Raw genomic sequence first — 22,112 nt, 5'->3', positions numbered from 1 at the left:
AGCACTCCGGTTTCCTCCCACAAGTCCTGAAAGACGTGCTTGTTAGTTGAATTGGACATTGTGAATTCCCCCTCAGTGTATCCAAACAGGTGCTGGAATGTGGCAACCAGGGGATTTTCACAATAACCACATTGCAGTGATAATGTCAGCCTACTTGTGACACTAATAAAGTATATTATTATTATTATTGTTATGGGTTTGAAAGGTGCTATTTGCACCCATAGAACAAGTTTAGCGTCTGTCAATTTCAAGGTGACTAACAATTTCAAATCCGCTTGACAAAATGAAGGAGATTGAGAAATGAAAACTGTAATTCCCTGATAAGTTCTGTAATTAAGGGACACAGACTAAATTCAACACTTGCCCTTCAGGCTGTTCATTTTGTGCAATGTGATGTAATGTGAAATCCAGACAGTTTAACTATGGCCTGGGAATTAGCGGCAGGTTGCACACTGTGACAGGTGAGCACTGAATTTGTAACTCGTCATTGTGTGCTGCCAAACTCTCTTCTCTGGGAGGTCCCATATCCCCCTCGGCCAGTACCGAGATGAATAGCATAATATTATGTAAATTATGCAAATGGTTCCTAATAAAGAATTAATTCACATAATGCACCATTGGAATCACTCGCAGGTTGAGGATTTGAATAAAATATCCAGCATAAAATCAAGTATTCAAACCACATTTAAGTAATGCAGTCAGATTCCAGTTTGCTTAATTTATTTTAAAACTCCCTGGTTTGGGTTTAAAGCAGAAATGATTCGAGAGGGGAAATTAGTTTTCTATTTGCCTCTGGTCAATGCCTAGAGGCCTTGCAATATTGTGAAAAGGCAAAGTCCAAGATTATGGAGAGACATTTTCATCACCAGTAAAGTGGGCGGCAACAAGGCAGAGCAGATAAATTGAACGATGTAAGCTTCATTGATTCTCCCTCTATATATTCTTCCTTCACTGATTGTTGCTCTTGGATTAGCACAGTTCTGGGATCAGTCAGTCAGTCACACTGAGATGGGTCATAGTTCTTGTAGGGTCAGTCACACACAGACAGGTCTCCCCAACCCATGGGCAATGCCACCCCCCACACACATGGGCACTCCCCCTCACCTCCCTAAGTGAGGACACCCCACTATGGGTCCCGGGGGACCCCATCCAGGCTCCCTCCCATCTCCTTACAGTCCTCTCGTCCCCCAGCCACCAGGAACCCCCCCCCCCCCCCCACCCGTCAACCTCCTCAAGGCCCCTTGTCGGGACTCTTGTTTTACCTTTATCTAATAAGACTTGATTGTCCAATTGGTTGTCCAACTTTATTGCTAATTATTCACTTAGTAATGAAATATCAGACAATTCATAAGCTGGTCAAATACTTGGCAAAGAAAAGCATTAAACATAAAAGCATTAAAAAAATCACTTCAAAATAAATGAATAGGATGATTCAAATATTCAGGAAGGCAATTCAGGCGGGAGGCGTCAGCCATGAGGCCTTACCTTAAGGGAATCCTTATTTATGATTTAATCCCTCATTTACACTCATTGGTTTCTAATTCTCAGTTGAGACTCCTGATTTGTTCAATTGGATGCCTGTTACTTAGAGGCCACAATGGCACTCGCACATCCTTGCACTACCACCCTAGCAGCTGGGCAGAGCTCCTGTCAGCCTAGCAGTGCCAAGATGCCAGCTGGGTAGTGTCAAGGTGGCCACAATCCGGTGGTGGGGGGGGGGGGGGGGAGGTGGAAGGGAGCTTCCTTGACTATCCCTGACCAACCAGGGGTCTCCAATGACCCAGGTGAACCCCCTGGGTGACATTCCACTTGGTTCATATTTGTGTGGACGAGTACTGAATGATGTCCCCCTGCAGCCTCCCTGGGGAGATGTCAGCAACACTCTAGTGAGTGCGTAGCCGATTGCAGGAACACTAAAGGTTATGGGAGCAGGAGATTGTGCTGGCAATGTGTGGCACTGAGGCCAACAATGCTAGGATGGTGACCGCAGTGGAAAGCCTGAAGCACGGTGTCAGTGCCTTCATTGGTGGTGTTCAAGGCATGGCTCAGTCCGTGACGAACATGGCTGAGGGCCTCAACACCATGTCTCAGTTGATGAGGGATATTTCCCAGATGCAGGTGAACATAGCCGAGAAACTCCGGAGCATGACCCAGTCACTGAGGAGCATCGCTGAGGGTGTCAAAACCATGGTGCGTACAACAGGGAGGTGCCAGGACTGGAACAGCCAGATGATTCAGAGGCCATTGGAGCCCAATCCAGCTGCCCCTCTATCCAATGGAGACCACCAGGGCCCTGCAGGCACCATCTGGGAGGAGGAGGTGCTAGATGTCGACCCAGTACCTACAACCAGGGAGTGGACTGTGGTCTTCACCTCACCCGACTCCTCCCTCCTGACACTGGTTGTCTTAAGGTCAGTGGGTAGAATAGGGTGGCATGGCAATGCCAGTGAAACCAGTAAGTCCGCCAGAACCCTCTGGCTCCAGGCCCTCCAGAGATCATCTGTCAAGGGCATCAAAGGCCACAGGACATGGAGAACAGCAAGCTGTCTCCACCCCTGATGTGCATCCAGGTAACACAACTAGATGTAACAGCAGAGCATGGAAGATCATGAAGAGGATCACTAAGTGGGCACTGGGGGGTGGGGGGGGAGGGGGGGCATATGGGGCGGGTGGACCTATGGGAGCAGTCAGAGGAAGGAGAGGGCAGCGAGGGTTCAGCATGCCAGCGATTGCGGAGAATCCTGCTGCCCGGCATCCTGATCGGCATGGTCCAACTCAAAGTTAATATAATCAGCTTCCCGGGCATACAGAGCATCTGTGACCTCACAGATACACTTGTGGGCTGTAGCTTGTGAAGTGCCGCACAAGTCTCCGCTCAAGCCCAGGAATGAACCAGTGGCATAGAAATTCAGGGCTGTAGTGACCTTCACAGCCTTGGGAGCAGGTGTTATCCTTCTCCACGGTGTGCCAAGTTTGTGAGGATAAGGTACAGCTGCCGCTCTGTTGAGACAGAGTCTATTGCGGCACATGCTGCCTGTCATCTCCTCGGATGGCCAACGACGCCTTACACCTTGGGCAGTCGCCAGCATCGCCCTCTGAGTTCCTCCTCAACATGATGGGCATCATCGAGGACCATCCCAGGATGACAGACTGGCTCTTGGAGGATAGGGGGTGCCCGCTGAAGTCCTGGCTGATGGCGCTAGTAAGGAGGCCAGAGACCAAGGTGGAGACGCATTATAACCAGACTAATGTTGCCACCCGTACTGTCAATGAGCGATGTATCGGATTTCCCAAAATACGCTTCCGATGTTGGACCTCTCTGGTGGTGCGCTGCAGTACACCTCTGCCCCCTGACGAACCCTTGCACATGGAGTGCCGCCTCCAGCCTGTATCGACGCAGCGGCTGTCTTTTCTGGCATCTGGGCGCCTGGGCTGCCACCAGCACTAAGCACACGGCTGCTGCTATCCATTGTGGTATCTGTAAGGAATTTGAGAAGGAGAGAGACTGGCAATCAGTTAGGGCGTCCATCCCTGACGATCATACCCCCCCAAGCCTTCCCTACCCCTATATGTCCCGCCTTCTTCAATAGTGTCATTAACCAAGCCAGTTGTATTGGTGCACCCCAACTGCACACTCACCCCTAGCCACAGCAGGAGCGCCTCGACCCCAAACCCTTGCTAGGAACATTAGAGAGACTGTGCTCAGGTGCCCTCCCCTGATCGACATACTCACGCTCTGGTCATGGTGATATCCCCAATGCTGAATCACAGCTCTTGAGTGTTTGAGTGTTGGCTGCTGCCTTTGTGGTGCTGGCCCCTCGAGGGTTAAAACAAAGTGTCCAGGCCTCTCAGTTTAATTGGAATGCTGGGCAATAACACTCGTCTGAGACATGACACATGTGCCCACGTGAATGTACATTAGAGCGGAGAAGTACTCACATAACGAACAATGCCAGTTCCTTATTAGGAATATCCTTCAGCTATGCATCTAGAGGCTGCTCACAGCCAAAGAGAGTTAAAGTGGCCGCCAACATATAAGCACGAACAAGGCTCTGCCCTGAAATATTTGGTAGGACAGGCAGGCAGCAGCTGTAGTTGCCCCGTTGTGGGTGTACACAATATTGGAGGACGGCTTGTGGGCCCCGCAGATGCCAAGCCCCTCAACCCTCCCAGCCCAGGGACAGCCCCTAACGTATGATGCCTAGTGCCTTGACCAACCCCCTCAGGTGGTTCCCCGTTACTCCCCCGGCCCCCGCCTCTGCTCCAAGCACTGGGCAGCAGCTCCAATGTCCCTGGGCTGCATGCCGGGGATTGGAAATGCTACTCACCTCCTCAGCTCCCCTCTATTTTACCAGCTTCCCATTTGAAATAGGAATGCTAAACGGCACCCGCAAGACCTTTCATGGGGGAACTGGGTGAAAATTGAAATTGAAATTGAAAATTTGAAATTGAAAATTTGAAATTGAAAATTTGTCTGGAGGGCCGTTATATTGGACTTGCGTCTCGCTAATGAGATGGAGATTGGTCTTAATTGGTGTCAGTTGGGGTCTTGCCATGTTTGGGCTGGATCTAGAACCTGCAACCAGGAGCAGGTCGATTAGATCGCGAACCGATTTGCGCCCAGTGCGGATCCTGATTTTGGGCTCTCCTGCTACTTAACTGGATTCTCCGGGTCTACGCAGCCATTAAATTGCGCACTTAGTCAATATTTTGGGCTTGGGAGTTTCTCCCAGTCTCGCCCACAGTTAGAAAATTTTTGAGCAATGGGAAGATGAACTCGTCGGTGAGACTGGCTCCTCTATGACCGGGCCACCATTTTGAAAGGTGCGTTGATCTCTGAGTGAGCTTGAGGTCCCCCACATCCCCCATGCATGGACAATGTCACCCCCTACACGCATGGGCATTAGACCACACTCCCCAAGTGAGGATACACTGCTATGGGGTTGCTGAAGGCCCTCCCTTTCCAGGCCTCACTACCCCTGGTTTCTGGACCCCCACCTTTCACCCCTGCAACATTTATGAGACGGTTAATATTTGGCCTTCGCCCCACCACTGTTCTTGTCCCCTTCATGCCCCCTTTCTGACGCGTGGCAGTGCCACCCTGGAAATGGGAAATGCCCCTGCCAGTCTGGAAATGCCACCCAGACACCTTAGCAGTGCGAGGGTGACAGTACCAAGGTGCCAGGCTGGAAGCGCCAAGTTGCCTGGGTGCCAGGGGGTGTGCAAGGGTGCCACTCTGCCCCCTACCATCAAGGGATCTCCAATGGCCTGGTCCCCATTTGTGTGGACCAATACTAAATGGCACCTGTTCGAGGCCTTGTTGAGGAGACCGTTATTCCCAGTCACCGGGACATTCCGGCACACGCATATTTAAGTGATGTAATGCTGGGCGAGATCCCGATGGCGATATTGCGCGAGGTTCGTTTGAATCTTGCGAGACGCTGAGCGTCGTGAGAGGCCTCCCGTGTGATTCAACGGCCTCATCACGCCACCAAGTTGGGCAAAATTAGGCCAGTAAGTCGCTCCCATTGTCTTTTACTAAGAGTCCACTTCTGGAGAGTGAATTACATCCATTCATTTAAAACAATCATGAAATATGTTTTAAACACAAAGGCTGCATATTTCAGCATAGTTTAAATTTATTGTCATTTGCCCAGGGCTTTCCAACATATTCTTTAGATTCACTGGTCCGTGTTTAGTTATTGCATTTCTGTGATATTTTTAAATGAAAGCAGTCATTAAAATTCAGACAAATACAATCTGGCCCAGAAAAATTATTAGAATGGTACTTTCATCCATAATTCAGATCGTCTATTCAAGCAAATATTAATGTGAATTATTGCCTTCATTCTTCAGTTGACAGCGAGAGAGAGGTTTCATAGATGACTGTGCACCTCCCATCACATCACTGGAGGGAGCATTGGGAATTCCTTTTTCCAAGCCCTATTCCATTCACCACCCACCCACAGCCAGCCCCGTCCTTCTTCCGGCGTTCAGTGGAGTTTGCACTGCCTGCTTAAGTATTGAACCGGAGAAAGAGAGCCCGGGTTCGATCTGTGGCCCAAGCTGAGTCAGCTGGTCTCTCTTGATGCAGCAGCAGGAGTTTCCACAGCTGCCCCCAGCATTCCCAGAACAGAGAAGGAAAGAGAAACCTTGCATTCATATCGCACTTTTTACAACCTCAAAATGCCCCCAAAGAACTGTACAACTGATTACAATAATAATAATCTTTATTGTCACAAGTACGCGTACATTAACACTGCAAAGAAGTTACTGTGAAAAGCCCCTAGTCGCCACACTCCGGCGTCTGTTCGGGTACACAGAGTAAGAATTCTGAATGTCCAATTCACCTAACAAGCACATCTTTGGACTGTGGGAGGAAACCGGAGCACCCAGAGGAAACCCACGCAGACACGGGGAGAACATGCAGACTCCGCACAGACAGTGACCCAAGCTGGGAATCGAACCGGGACCCTGGCGCTGCAAAGCGACAGGGCTAACCACTGTGTTACAATTAAGTACTTTCATAGTGTGGTCACTGTGTAGACTAAAACATGTGCTTGCGATTTGGATGTCAGAGTCCAGAAGTCCCTTGGAGCTGGAGTTCCATCATTCTCATCCTGGTTTTCAAAACCCTCCAGGGCCTTTCCCCTCCCTATCTCAGTAATCTCCGTAATAATAATAATCATTATCAGTGTCACAAGTAAACTTACATTAACACTGCAATGAAGTTACTGTGAAAATCCAACATTCCAACGTCTGCTCGGGGACACTCAGGGAGAATTCAGAATGTCCAATTCACCTAACAAGCACGTCTTTTGGGACTTGTGAACCCTCCAGATAATAGTGCTGCTCTAATTCTGGCCTTTTGTGCCTCCCCGATTTTCATCGGTCTACATACAGTGACCATGCCTTTGGCTGCCTAGACCCAAAACTTTGGAGCTCTCTCTCAAGCCTCTGTTCATAGAATTTACAGTGCAGAAGGAGGCCATTCAGCCCTTCGAGTCTGCACCGGCTCTTGGAAAGAGGCCCACTTAAGCCCACACCACCACCCCATCCCTGTAATCCAGTAGCCCCACCTAACCTAAGGGCAATTTAGCATGGCCAATCCATCTAACCTGCACATCTTTGGACTGTGGGAGGAAACCGGAGCACCCGGAGGAAACCCACGCAGACACGGGGAGAACGGGCAGACTCCGCACAGACAGTGACTCAAGCAAGGAACCGAAGCTGGGACCCTGGAGCTGTGAAGCAACTGTGCTAATCACTATGCTACCATGCCGCCCTGCGCCTTTCTGGTCACTTGCCCTCACATCTCCTTGTGTTCATTGGTGTCAAACTTTGTTTAATAATTGTTCCTGCAAAACACTTTGGGATGTTTTATTACTTTAAGGTGTTAGATTTCTTGGTAAAGCCACAATATAAATTCAAGTTGCTGTTATAGGAACATGACCATCTAGTGTTTTGAATAGTGTGCTGCCAACACTTTGAAAGTATAAAACCAGATACTTGTTACCTTTACTCACAGATGACTTATTCGAAACACATTTGGGGGGAGTTCTCGGCAGGAAAGCCAGAAGCAGATAATAACTTCTGGTTACCCAACTATTACATTCCTCTGTCTGATGTAAAATGTACTAATCACGTGGCAAGGGTGGTAAATTAATAACCTGGGTTCTTTATTCAAAGATTAGACTGGGAGAGAGCGTATAAATATCTGACATTTACGGACACTGAGTTCAGAGTCGTGGGATTACTTTATCAAGGTGGTAGTGATTGACAGCAGTTCAAGATATCCTCCCTTAAAGGTACATGTACATTGTTACAACACCATGGGGGAGTGCTCGGTCAGTTCCAGCCCCATAGACAGACCCCGGAGTCCCAACAGAAGTTAATTAACCAATAATTTGTGTGTTTTCCTGACATCTTGAACCCTTGACTGTAAATAAAACAGGGTGGCACGGTAGCCCAGTGATTAGACTGTGCGAAGTCTGTGCGGAGTCTGCCATGTTCTCCCTGTTTAATCCAGTTTCCTCCCACAAGTCCTGAAAAATGCGCTGTTAGGTAATTTGGACATTCTGAATTCTCCCTCTGTGTACCCGAACAGACACTGGAATGTGGTGACTGGGGGCTTTTTACAGTAACCTCATTGCAGTGTTAATGTAATCCTACTTGTGACAATAAAGATTATTATTAATATTATAACTAACAAACTGTTTATTTGGAACAAGAGTAAAAGATGAACATATAATGAAAATAATGGAACAATGGTCTTCCCAAAACTCTGCCCCACCCTACACCCAGATATACACAAGGCAGACACACGGTGATGGAGCAGTGGAAGGATTAAAAGTAACAGGAATGGGATGGAAAGGTTTGCGATGAATCTGTGGTCTCTGTAGGTGCCGGCTTCCTCCCAATAGAAAGAAAAGAAAGAAAAAAAATTGCTTATTGTCACGAGTAGGCTTCAATGAAGTTACTGTGAAAAGCCCCTAGTCGCCACATTCCGGTGCTTGTCCGGGAGGCTGGTACAGGAATCGAACCGTGCTGCTGGCTTGCTTGGTCTGCTTTAAAAGCCAGCGATTTAGCCAGGTGAGCTAAACCAACCCCAATACGATTTACACAGGATATTCAGGTCATTGCAGTTTTATCCTTCGACCACCAGATGGAACCTCTGTCTCCCTGAGATATTATTGGAGATATTATTATGGTGAGCAATTACAGCAGATTCTATGCCCAGTCTGCATATTCTACTTATCTGATCTCTGTGCAGAGATTGTGGCTGTATCATGAAGAGAGTCCTCAGATTGGGCTTTCCCCAGCCATTCACACAGAGGATCAAACCAGTGGTCCCCTTTACAGGTCTAGCTCCTGTCTGCAGTCTTTCAAATAGGAGTGCCTTCCACAGTCTTAGGAGCCCCTTTAAATCGCCTGGCAGAGAGAGAGCAGAGAGCATCTCTTCGAGCTTCATCCTGCCTGAACCTTTTCACAGAACTGCACAAAATGGGGCTTGCGTCTCCTGTTCCATAAGTTTCTGAAAAGCTTCACCAATCCCAAAAGAGAATTGGCCCAGGGCCCATATTTCAAAAAAGCGAATTGGTTGCTTGCGAAGTCCATCAGCATGACATCACGGGCTATATACACAGAACATACTGAAGCAGAGAGGATCTGCAGGATCAGGCCACATAGCAGCTTGCTGTGGGGTGACGGTGGTGGGGTGGGGAGGGGGTGTGGGGGTAGGGGAGGGGGTGTGGGGGTAAGGGAGGGAGGAGGTTTATTTCAAAACCAGAAGTTGATGATTTTAAAACTAATCAGCAGGATAGGGATTAAACAAGAAACACAAAACAGACAAGGATTTTATTCTTCCTTCCAACATCATGTCATGCCAACCCCCTTGATTCCAAACTGGAGGTTTACCCTGAAAGAATCAAACTATTTACATGACAGAAAAAGAAAATAACTTTTTGCCTGAATAGATCAGAGAAATACGTTTGGAAGTGCCTGAAACGTATTGTTGATTTGTTTATCTGGCTAGATTAGTTACGGTGTATCATTTCAGAATGCTGGGGCGCGATTCTCCGCAAATGCGGCGAGTCGTAAAGGCTGCCGTGAAACTGGCCGTGTTTCACGGCAGCCTCCGCGCCCCCTCCTGGGACCCGATTCTACCCCCCGGGCGGGGCTAGCAGCGTGGCCCCGTGAAGCACGGCATCGCGGGCTTAGCGACTGTCGCTAAGTCCGCGCGCCAAGCGTCACGGCGGCTGACGCGCACGATGACGTCAGCCGCGCATGCGCGGGTTGGACGGCTCTAACTGATCCTGCGGGGCGGCGGAGGAACAAATAGTGCGCGGGTATCGGACCCGCTGCCCGCGATCGGTGCCCACCGATCGCAGTCCCATGCCACCCATCGGTGCCATGGTTGTCCGGGACTATTCTCTGCTTGCAGTAGGATTACTTAGGGCCTTCCCGACATTTTTCCCAACCTCCCGCTATTCTCCCCCCCCCACGACCGCCCCACAACACGAATTGCTGCTCGTCGTTTTTTTACGGCGAGCAGCGATTCTCCCCTATCCGATGGGCCGATTTCCCAGGCCTTTACGGCCGTTTTCACAAACTCCAACACACCTGCTCTCACAGTTCGTGAAAATGGCCGCAAAGTGCCGTTCTCGAGAACCATGGCACCGATTGGCACGGGCCCGCAATTGGTGGGCACCGATCGCGGGCAGCGGGTCCGAACCCCGCGCACTCTTTGTTCCTCCGCCGCCCCGCTGGATCAGTCCGCGGGGCGGCTGAGGGGCATAACGGCCCGCGCATGCACGGGTTTCACGCATATGCGTGATGACATCATCCGCGCATACGTGGGTTGGAGCCGTCCAATCCGCGCATGCGCGGCTGACGTCATCGTGCGCGTCAGCCGCCGTTACCCTTGGCGCACGGGCTTAGCGAAGTTCGCTAAGCCTGCGATGCCGAGGTTCACGGGGCCCCGCTGCTAGCCCCGACCGGGGAGCAGAATCGGGTCCCGGGAGGGGGCGCGGAGCCTGCCGTGAAACACGGCCAGTTTCACGGCAGCCTTCACGACTCTCCGCATTTGCGGAGAATCGCGTCCTTAGTGTTTCTGGTTGTGGTGTCGGTTTGATTTGGCATTGTTTTCGCCACGCTGTCATCCCATTTATTGTTCGTAATTGACGCAACCTGTTTCAGGCGTCAGCCAACAGTTTTTGTTGGATTCCATGTGCTGTCAGTTAGGTGTTGGACTCAAACTTTTTGTCTGACGTTCAGCGTGGTTAATTCATTACCCACATCCCAGTTGTGGTCAGCTTTTATCTTCTCCTGTTTCTTGTTCAATGTATCTTGTACTCCAGTGATATCGAGAAGTGGTGCATGGCGAGGGTTGTCTGCACTTGTCCGCTGAACGGAAAATCTGTCTGCAAGGGAACAGTCCACTGAGCGGTGTTGTTCTCAGATGCAGATCATGTTTTGTTTGGGGGCATTTCATGATTAAGGATTTTACAGCTTGTGACATACATTCTTCTATTCCGTTGGATCTGGGTAATGCAGTGATGGAGTGGGTGACTCCCCACTTCTCTTACATTGCCTTAAAGGATCATCCAGTGTGTTAGGGTCCAATGTTCATGTCCAAAAGCAGCAAGACCTGGGCAATATTCAGACTTGGGCTGACAAGAGGCAAATAACATGCACTCCATACAAGTGTCAGACAATGACAAGAGACAATCTAACTCTCACCTCTTGACATTCAATGGCATTACCATCGCTGAATCCACAACCATCAACATCCAGGGGTTACCATTGACCAGAAACTGAACTGGACCAGCCATGTAAATACTGTGGCTACCTACCAGAGCAGGTCAAAGGCTAGGAATCCTGCAGCATGTAACTCATGTCCTGACTCCCCAAAGCCTGTCTACAAACTATAAAGCACAAAACAAAGGTGTGATGGAATACTTTCCACTTGCCTGGATGAGTGCAACTCCAGCAACACTCAAGAAGCTCAACACCATCCAGGAAAAACAACCCACTTGATTGCTCCCCCTTCCACAAACATTCACTTCCCCCACCACCAACAAAAAGTTACACACATGTGTATCATCTACAAGATGCACTGCATGAACTCACCAAGGTTCCTTCAGCAGCACTTTCCAAACCCACAACCACTATCATCTAGGACAAGGGCAGTAGGTGTCTGCGAATGCCACCACCTGGAGGTTCCCCTCCAAGCCACACACCATGCGGACTTGGAAATATATCGCCGTTCCTTCACTTTTGCTGGGGCTAAATCCTGGAATTCCTTCCCAAACAGGACGATGGGTGTACCTACCTGCAGCAGTTCAAGAAGGCAGCTCACCACTATCTTCCGAAGGGCAATGAGAAATGGACAATAAATGCTGGCCTAGCCAGTGGCGTCCACATCCTGTAAAATTTTTTTTTTTAATTGTTGGAAATAACTTCCTGTGGTGCCCCAGGTAGACTGAAGATCAAGCTTAACGTGTCAGCAATGGTTGCATTGGATGTGTTGCCTAACTGATGGTCATGGCAAACCTGGGAAAGTAATCAACACAACCAAGAAAACATCTCCATGGGTGCTGAAGAGGTCAGTTGTGAGTCTGGTCCATGGATGTGCCATGTGATTTTTAAGACAATTGGGGCTGGTTAAGCACAGTGGGCTAAATAGCTGGCTTGCAATGCAGAACAATACCAGCAGCGCGGGTTCAATTTCTGTACTGGCCTCCCCGAACAGGCAACTCGCGGCTCTTCACAGTAACTTCATTGAAGCCTACTTGTGACAATAAGCGATTATTATTATTAATATGTGTTAATAGCCCATCCACCAAATGAAAGGTACCTCTGTCTTCAGAAGCTCACAAAGAGATGAGGCTTTCTGGGAAGGTTAGTTAGTTAGCGTGAAAGGAAGTTAAACAAGTAGAGGCAATGTCCATTTTCTCTTGTGAGATGGGCATTGCACAGATGTCTTCCGGCTTGCCAGGATCAGGACAGGTGGCTGTTGTTGTATAGCATTTTGGTATTGCATGGTAGCTAATCTTTAAAACTTACAACACTTATTCACCATTAAAAAGCAAGCCTCAAACCATGGCCTACGTCCTCCTCTCCTCAGCTCCCTGTATTCAGTTGAAGTATTCAACTTTGTTAAGAGACTCCCCACCCGAACCATCAGGCACTCCTCATTTTCGATGTTTAATTTCAGTGATTCAGAGTGATGGGCTCAGCACAGGACAAGTGGCCAACTCTCCTTTGATATATAAGAAACGAAAGAGAAAATGCTGGAAAATCTCAGCAAGTCTGGCAGCATCTGTAGGGAGAGAAAAGAGCTAACGTTTCGAGTCCAATGACTCTTTATTATGTTCCTTTGATAGATTCCTAGAGATACCACCGCATGATGTCTGGCTTCCAACTGTCTCCACAACCACCCCCCCCCCCCTCCCCCATATAGGTTCCCAAGCAATTATTCCCCCCCCCCCCTCCCTTTTCTAAGCCTTTTATAATTAAACAACAGACGTGCTCACAGAAAAAGGTAATGAATAAAACAACTTATTTTACGGCCTTAACATTTTGTTCCCCTGCTATTCGGAGCAGTGTGAAGAGATTAACTTTTAATTCCTGAAGATTGCCGGACAGTTCTGCAGGGTCCGTGACTCCATTATTCTAACACCACCAACAAAGTGCTGAAGTGATCAGCATTGTGATCTTGTGATGCGGGTGATGAGATGTCAGATTAAAGACCCCTACCCGTCTCCAGGGCCTGGTATCAATGCAGACAGCAGCGTAAGAAGAATTATTCACCCAGAATACTAAGACTGGGAACATTCTGAAATATCGGCCCTACAAAGGATGATCTGATCCTCATGACTGCCTCCCAAAGTCTCTTGATCGATGCACACGGAGGGAACATACATCTCATGTTGCAAAGTGAAACCTCATTAAGGTTGGCGAATGAATGTTGTTTGGAACATTCTGCGAATTGCCTCCAACTGCATGAGTCTATTTTTGATCTCACAATATGACTCCCATGCATAATCTCAAGGTCCCTGGCCTAAATCACGTCTACCCAGCAGGTCCATAATATTACACTTCTCGAGTCGGTTTATCTCATTTTGCCAGCTTAAATAATCGTGCATATTCTGCGCTCACAGTCGTTAAAATACATTCTGTTTACATCATAAAAACACAGAAACAACAATGAGTAAATAGTCAGAAACTGTTATATGACAGTGTTACATTGAGGGGGGTGTAAGAGAAAATGTTTAATTGAGGGGGTAACAAAGTGTGTTGAATGAGGGGTGTAACAGTAAGTGCTATAGTGAGGGGGTAACAGAGGGTATTACAGTGAGGGGGTAACAGAGTGTGTCCCAGTGAGGGGTGTAACAGTGAATGCTACAGTGAGGGGGTAACAGTGTGTTATAATGGGGGGTGTAACAGAGCCTGTTACAGTGAGAGGTGTAACAGTGAGTGTTACAGTGAGAGGTGTAACAGTGAGTGTTACAGTGAGAGGTGCAACAGTGAGTGTTACAGTGAGAGGTGCAACAGTGAGTGTTACAGTGAGAGGTGTAACAGTGAGTGTTACAGTGAGGGGTGCAGAAGAGAGTGTTACAGTGAGGGGTGCAGCAGAGAGTGTCACAGTGAGGGGTGTAACAGTGAGTGTTACAGTGAGGGGTATTACAGAGAGTATTACAGTGAGAGGTGTTACAGAGAGTGTTACAGTGAGGGGGTAACAGAGAGTCAATGAGGGATGTAACAGAGTGTTACAGTGAGGGTGTTACAGAGAGTGTTATAGTGAGGGGGTAACAGAGTGTGTTACGGTGGGGGTAACAGAGAGTGTTATAGTGAGGAGTGTTACAGTAAGTGTTACAGTGAGGAGTGTAACAGAGCTGGTTACAGTGAGGGGTGCAGCAGAGACTGTTACAGTGAGGGGTGTTACAGAGAGTGTTACAGTGAGGGGTGTTACAGAGAGTGTTACAGTGAGAGGTGTAACAGTGAGTGTTACAGTGAGAGGTGTAACAGTGAGTGTTACAGTGAGGGGTGCAGCAGAGAGTGTTACAGTGAGGGGTGCAGCAGAGAGTGTTACAGTGAGGGGTGCAGCAGAGAGTGTCACAGTGAGGGGTGTAACAGTGAGTGTTACAGTGAGGGGTGTTACAGAGTGTATTACAGTGAGAGGTGTTACAGAGAGTGTTACAGTGAGGGGGTAACAGAGAGTCAATGAGGGATGTAACAGAGTGATACAGTGAGGGGGTAACAGAGAGTCAATGAGGGGTGTAACAGAGTGTTACAGTGAGGGTGTTACAGAGAGTGTTATAGTGAGGGGGTAACAGTGTGTTACGGTGGGGGTAACAGAGAGTGTTATAGTGAGGAGTGTTACAGTAAGTGTTACAGTGAGGGGTGTAATAGAGCATGTTACAGTGAGGGGTGCAACAGAGAGTGTTACAGTGAGGGGTGCAGCAGAGACTGTTACAGTGAAGGGTGTTACAGAGAGTGTTACAGTGAGGGGTGTTACAGAGAGTGTTACAGAGAGGGTGTAACAGAGAGTTTGTGAGAGGTGTAACAGTGAGTTTTACAGTGAGGGGTATCACAGAGAGTGTTACAATGAGGGGTGTTACAAAAACTGTTACAGAGGAGGTGTAACCGAGAGTGTTACAGTGAGGGGTGCAACATTGGGTGTCACAATGAGTGGTGTATCTGTGAGTATTACAATGAGGTGTGTAAAAGTATTACAGTGAGGGGCGAGTGGGAATATCTCAGGGTGTTACAATGAGACAACTGAGGTATTCCAGGGTGTTACAGTGAGGCGCGTGGGCTGTTTCGGGGTGTTACAATGAGACAAATGAAGTGTTCCAGTGAGGGGTTTGGGCTATATCAGAGTGTTGCTGTGAAGGTGGGTAATATGACAGTGTTACATTGAGGGGGGTGTTCTGTAGCAGTGTTGCTGTGAAGATGGGATATATCACTGTGTTACAATGAGGGTGTGGGGTATATCCAGTGTTGCAATGAGGGCTATTTGTTAATTCACATTGTTACAGAAAGGCATGTTTGTTATTTCACATTGTTACAAAGTGAGGCATCTGGGGTGTTTCGGGGCATTACAATGAGATGAGTGGAGTATTTCAGAGTGTTGCAGTATATGTTGCAGTGTGTGGTATATGAAAGTGCTACAATAGCCTGGGGTATATGCAAAGATTTATTTTTCTTCAATGCCAGGGTGTTGATTATGACATTTAATTGACCATATGTTTCAGATGGGCGAAGGCTGGTCAGTTGCTGAGAGGTGTTCTGGGTGAGACATACGAGACAATTGTGGACTACACTTTCTTCACAGAGCCTGTGTCCTGCGCCGTTTCGAACCCACTGGGAAGTACAAACATCAGTCGGACCGTCGATGTGTACTGTAAGGAATCTTTAACCTGCGTTTGCCATTCCTCATTCTCCCAACTCTCAGCCATTCCCCAGTCTCCCAATTGGAAAATGGCTGAAAATAACCAAACGGGCTCCTCAATATCTGGTGATGTTAATCCATCGAAAATGCAAAATATAATCCTCACAGGCGCATCCATTACCATCTTCCAGCATGGGGCACCATTAACATATTCAAATCAAATTGTCACAATGCCACAGGAGCCCGATTTTTCCAGGTGACGAGTCTTATCACTTTAAGTGTTTTTGAGTCATAGTCTGTGCATGATTTTGGTGAGACCACATCTGGAACATTATGTGCAGCTTTGGTCTCCATATTTAATGAAGGACACACTTGCATTGGAGGCGCTACAGAGGAGGTTCACCACGTGGGTCTCTGGGATGAGGGGTTTGCCCTATGATGAGAGGATGAGTAAATTGGATTTATATTCTCTGGAGTTTGCAAGAATGAGTGGAGGTCTCACTGAAATCTACAAGATTCTGAAGGGGTTTGACAGAATGGACTCTGAGAGATTGTTTCCGCTGGTCTGGGAATACTTGAGCAGAGTCTCGGGATATGTAAGGGGGCTGATCATTTAGGACTGAGATGAGGAGAAATTACTTCACGAAGAGGGTTGTGAATCTTTGGCATTCTCTACCCCGGAAGGGCCTGGATGCTCCGTCATTGAATAGATTTAAGGTGGTGGGATGGACTGATTTTTGGTCTCTTGGGGAATTAAGGGATATCGGGAATGGGCGGGAAAATGGAGTTGAGCCCAATCATCAGTCATGAGGCTCAATGGGCCATGTGATCTACTCTTGCTCCTGTTTTCTGTGTTCTTGTATTGCATTCCTGTGAAACATGTTTGGAATACATCTTAATCCATTAAAGGTGCCGGTAAATGCAAGTTGTTGTTGGGGTGCTGTCCCAGCTTTGCTGAAAATGCATACAGTCTCATTCTTCGGCTCCGCTCATCTTTTCCCTCCTTTCTTCCCCATGCAGTTGGGCCCCGGCTGACCTCTGAACCCCAGTCTCTGTCTGTCGACCTGGGATCAAGCGCCATCTTCAACTGTGCCTGGACCGGAAACCCGTCTCTCACAATTGTGTGGATGAAGCGAGGCTCCGGGGTGGTGAGTATGGGAACCGGCACTGGTCAGTCAACAGGCATCCCGTATCACCCAGGGGTGCCCTGTCCACATATCCTGTGCCCCACTCCAAATCTGTCCAATCCCCACCAGTGCGGGCGAGGCCAGGGGCACCGTGCAATGAGGACCATGTGGGAAGCTCATTCGTTCACTCTTAGGGGCATTTTCACCATCTTTTCAGATTGTGTGCGATGCACAATGAATTCTCATTGAAATTTTCATTCTCAGGATCTGGTTTAACTGACACGTTCGGCATTCTATTGCCAATTCCCAATTGCCCTTGAGAAGGTGGTGGTGAGCTGCCTTCTCGAACCACTGAAGTCCACGTGGTGTAGATACACCCACAGTGCTGTTAGAAATGGAGTTCCAGGATTTTGACCCAGCGACAAGTGAGGAAATTACCATGCAATTCCATTCAGGATAGTGTGCACATTGTGTCTCATTTTCCTGTCACATAATATTGATGATTTATCATTCTCTGATTACAGTGCGAGGAATGCAACCCCCGGGGGCTGGTCTAATCCTTCAGATCATACCAACTAAGCAGCTCAATTATTTCACACTTTGCTGTGTTGTGTTTGCTCGACAAAAGAGGTCGGGCTCGATTCTCCGACCCCCGATGCCGAAATCGCGTTCGATGACGGGGCGGAGAATCCTCGATGATGCCGAAATCGGGGCCCGCCGTTTTGGGATGCTCCGCCCCCTGGAAAGTGGCGTACTTTGCAAGTACCCCGCTCGCCCTATCCATGGCCTCCGTACATTGGCTGAGGCACCCCCGGCGATGCTCCGTCTTCGACCGGCCGAGTTCCCAACGGCATGGGACACATATTTGCTAGTGCTGTTGGGGAAGGTTTAAACTAATGTGGCAGAGGGGTGGGAACCGATGCAGGAAGTCAGAGGGAAGTACAACGGGGCCGGAAACAAAAAGCAGTAAGGGGGAAAGTGTAAGGCCGAGAAGCCACAGTCAAAAATCAAAATGGGCCACAGTACAGGGTACAGTGACTGAGGAGAGTGTGAAAAGGGAGCTGGTCAATGCAGGATTGAGGGTGTTGTACCTAAATGCACGCAGTAGACGGAACAAGGTAAATGAGCTTGTTGCACACATTGAAATTGGCCGGTATGATGTTGTGGGCATCACTGAAACATGACTGCAAGGGGATCAGGGCTGGGATCTAAATATCCAAGGATATATGTCCTATCGAAAGGACAGGCAGATGGACAAAGGGGGCAGGGTTGCATTGTTAGTAAGGAATGAAGTTAAATCGATATCAAGGAGCGATATAGGATCAGAAGGCATAGAATCTCTGTGGGTAGAGTTGAGGAATCACAAAGGTAAAAGGACCCTGATGGGAGTTATGTACAGGCCCCCTAGCAGTAGTCAGGATGTGGGGAAGAAAATAAATCAGGAGATAGAAAAGGCATGTAAAAAAGGTAATATTACAATAATCATGGGGGACTTCAATATGCAGGTGGACTGGGAAAATCAGGTTGGTAGTGGATCCGAAGAAATTGAATTTGTGGAATGTCTAAGAGATGGTTTTTTGGAGCAGCTTGTGTCAGAGCTTACTAGGGTACAGGCAATTCTGGATTTGGTGATGTGCAATGAGGCAGACTTCATTAGGGAACTGAAGGTGAAGGAACCCTTAGAGAGCAGTGACCACAATATGATAGAATTTACCCTGCAATTTGAGAGGGAGAAGCTGCAATCAGATGTAAAGGTACTACAATTAAATAAGGGTAACTACAAAGACATGAGGGAGGAGCTGGCCAGAGTTGATTGGAAAAGGAGCCTAGCAGGGAAAACAGTGGAACAGCAATGGCAGGGGTTTTTGGGGGTTATTAGGGAGGCACAACATAAATCATCCCAAGGAGAAGGAAACATGCGAAGGGAGGACAAGGCATCCATGGCTGATGAGGGATGTCAAGGGCAGCATAAAGGCTGAAGATAAAGCATACAAAGTGGCAAGGATTAGTGGGAAACCAGAGGATTGCGAAGCCTTTAAAAGTGAGCAGACGACAACTAAAAAAGCAATAAGGGGGGAGAAGATGAAGTATGCAAGCTAGCTAGTAATATAAAGGAATATTGGAAGAGATTTTTTTCAACATATAAAAGGTAAGAGAGAGGCAAAAATAGACATTGGACCACTGGAAAATGTGGCTGGAGAAGTAATAATAGGAAACAAAGAAATGGCAGACAAACTGAATAGTTACTTTGCATCAATCTTCACGGTGGAAGATACCAGTGGGATGCCAGAGCTCCAGGAGAACCAGAGAGCAGAGGTGAGTACAGTGACCATTACTAAGGAGAAGGTTCTGGGGAAACTGAAAGGTCTGAAGGTGGATAAGTCACCTGGACCGGATGGACTACACAACAGGGTCCTAAAAGAGATAGCTGAGGCAATTGTGGAGGCATCAGTGATGATCTTTCAGGAATCACTGGATGCAGGAATGGTCCCAGAGGACTGGAAGGTTGCTGATGTAACACCACTGTTTAAGAAGGGAGGAGGCAGCAGATGGGAAATTATAGGTCGGTTCGCCTGACTTCGGTCATTGGTAAGATTTTTGAGTCTGTTATTAAAGATGAGATCGCAAAGTACTTGGAAGTACATGGTAAAATAGGACTGAGTCAGCACGGCTTAATCAAAGGACGGTCATGTCTGACAAATCTGTTAGAGTTCTTTGAGGAGGTAACAAGGAAGTTAGACAAAGGAGAACCAGTGGACATGATTTATTTAGATTTCCAGAAGGCCTTTGACAAGGTGCCACATCGGAGGCTGTTAAATAAGTTAAGAGCTCACGGTGTTCAGGGTAAGATCCTGGTATGGATAAAGGATTGGCTTACTGGCAGAAGGCAGAGAGTGGGGATAAAGGGGTCTTTTTCAGGATGGCAGCCAGTCACTAGTGTTGTGCCTCAGGGGTCTGTGCTGGGACAACGTTTTACAATATAAATTAATGATCTGGAAGAAGGTACTGAAGGCCCTGGTGCTAAGTTTTCAGATGATACAAAGATCTGTAGAGGGTCAGGTAATATTGAGGAAGCAAGGGAGCTGCAGAAGGACTATGAGAGTGGGCAATGAAGTGGCAGATGAATACAATGTGGAAAAGTGTGAGGTTATGCACCTTGGAAGGAGGAATTTAGGCATAGACTATTTCTAAATGGGGAAATGTGTTCGGAAAGCAGAAGCACAAAGGGACTTGGGAGTCCTTGTTCACGATTCTCTTAAGGTTAATGTGCAGGTTCAGTCCACAGTTAAGGAGGCAAATGCAATATTAGCATTCATGTCAAGAGGGCGAGAATACAAGACCAAGGATGTACTTCTGAGGCTGTGTAAGGGTCTGGTCAGACCCCATTTGGAGTATTGTGAGCAGTTTTGGGCCCCATATGTCTTAAAAGATGTACTGGCCTTGGAAAGGATCCAGAGGAGGTTCCGAAGAATGATCCCTGGAATTAAGAACTTGTTATATGAGGAACGTTTGAGGACTCTGGGTCTGTATTCGTTGCAGTTTAGGATGAGAGCGGATCTTATTGAAACTTACAAGATACTGCGAGGACTGGATAGAGTGGACTTGGAGAGGATGTTTCCACTTGTAGGAAAAACTAGAATCAGAGGACACCATCTCAGACAGAGGCACGATCCTTTAAAACAGAGATGAGGAGGAATTTCTTCAGCCAGCGGGTGGTGAATCTATGGAACTCTTTGCCACAGAAGGCTGTGGAGGCCAATTCACTGAGTGTCTTTAAGATAGAGATAGATAGATTCTTGATTAATAAGGGATTCGGGGTTATGGGGAGGAGGCAGCAGAATGCAGATGAGAAAATATCAGCCATGATTGAATGGCGGAGCAGACTCGATGGGCCAAGTGGCCTAATTCTGCTCCTATGTCTTATGGCCTTATGTGGTCTCACGTGGTGGGAAATCAGTGTGGCGGCTGTGGACTCAGTCGGGGGAGGGCCGATCCGCGGGCAGGGGTGGAAATATTCAGGGCTGGGGGCACTGTGGTAGGGCGGGTGAGCTGGCCGAAGCGGGGACTATTTCGCGGACCTTGTCCGTGAGCAGCATCTCCCATGAAGCACGGCAAAGCTGCTGCAGATCGCGCCGTGTACATGCACGCCCATGGATCCGACAATTCTCTGGCCCGCATCAGCAGCTCGGGCTGGGTGCTCTACACTGCCAGCATGCTAGCCCCCAGCCAAACGGGGAACTGTTGGTCATTTTGCACCAGTTTTCCTGGCGTAAAAGCCACCATTTTCACGCCGGCATGGGGACACAGCCTCCAATTCGGAGAATCAAGCCCGTTGTGTCTTGAATCTGCTGGGAGCAGCTGGAGCAGTTCTTGGGCAATGTGAACTAACTTAAAGAGTCTCTTGGGGTTAAGAAGAGAGCAAGATCAGCCAGAGACCCTGCTCCTGATCACCGACAGGTGGGAAAGGGGACATGTGTACTTCCGTGCGAACATTGAGCGGGTCATGGATCAGAGCCATGTACGATGCCCCCTTAGTTCAATAGTTTGCCTGTACTCCTTGGCCAATTGCTACAAACCCATGAGGAAGACCCACAGGGGTGCTCCTGATACACCGCTCAGTACGTCCTTCTTGTGATGTTCTTTGTGGTTCAGATGCTCGGATGGTTGGTGTAGTGTTCACAAAGACCACAACTTTTGTATTGAACAAAGCTAAAGATTTATTTACACTAATTAATTGAATTTGACTCTTGTTTCCAAATAATAAACAATTGATAATAAACATACAATCTACACTCATCTCCCACTAATCTCTACACTAAGACAATAACTATGATCTGCTCACACTAGCTTTCCTACAGTCTGTCTTCTATCCTTCTCCTCAACATTCTCCCAGAAGGATCACCATCGATGCTTTATGTAGTTCTGTATCTAGCTCCCTCTGATGGTTTATTCGCATAAAACATTAACCCTTCCAGTTCTGTACATTTCTCATAGTGTCACACCCCTGAGAGAAGCTCCTAAAGAATCAATTTTAACGCCCTGCTATGTACACATATCTGCTGTAACAGTCTCAGGGCATCAACAAG

The 22,112-nt window shown here is 48.0% G+C and overlaps 1 protein-coding gene across 2 annotated transcripts in view; it reads left to right on the top strand.

Moving 5' to 3' along the window:
- kirrel3a (kirre like nephrin family adhesion molecule 3a) overlaps positions 1–22,112 on the top strand; it is a 991,443-nt gene that overhangs the window by 853,600 nt on the left and 115,731 nt on the right. For both annotated transcript variants that reach the window (XM_038778399.1, XM_038778398.1), the window contains exons 7-8: positions 15,762–15,910; positions 16,919–17,046. In XM_038778399.1, coding sequence (XP_038634327.1) covers positions 15,762–15,910; positions 16,919–17,046 — 277 coding nt within the window. The remainder of the gene's footprint in view (positions 1–15,761; positions 15,911–16,918; positions 17,047–22,112) is intronic.

Source organism: Scyliorhinus canicula, chromosome 19 (genome assembly GCF_902713615.1).
Source record: "Scyliorhinus canicula chromosome 19, sScyCan1.1, whole genome shotgun sequence".
NCBI lineage: Eukaryota > Metazoa > Chordata > Chondrichthyes > Carcharhiniformes > Scyliorhinidae > Scyliorhinus > Scyliorhinus canicula.
This window is presented reverse-complemented; position numbering and strand designations above follow the sequence as displayed.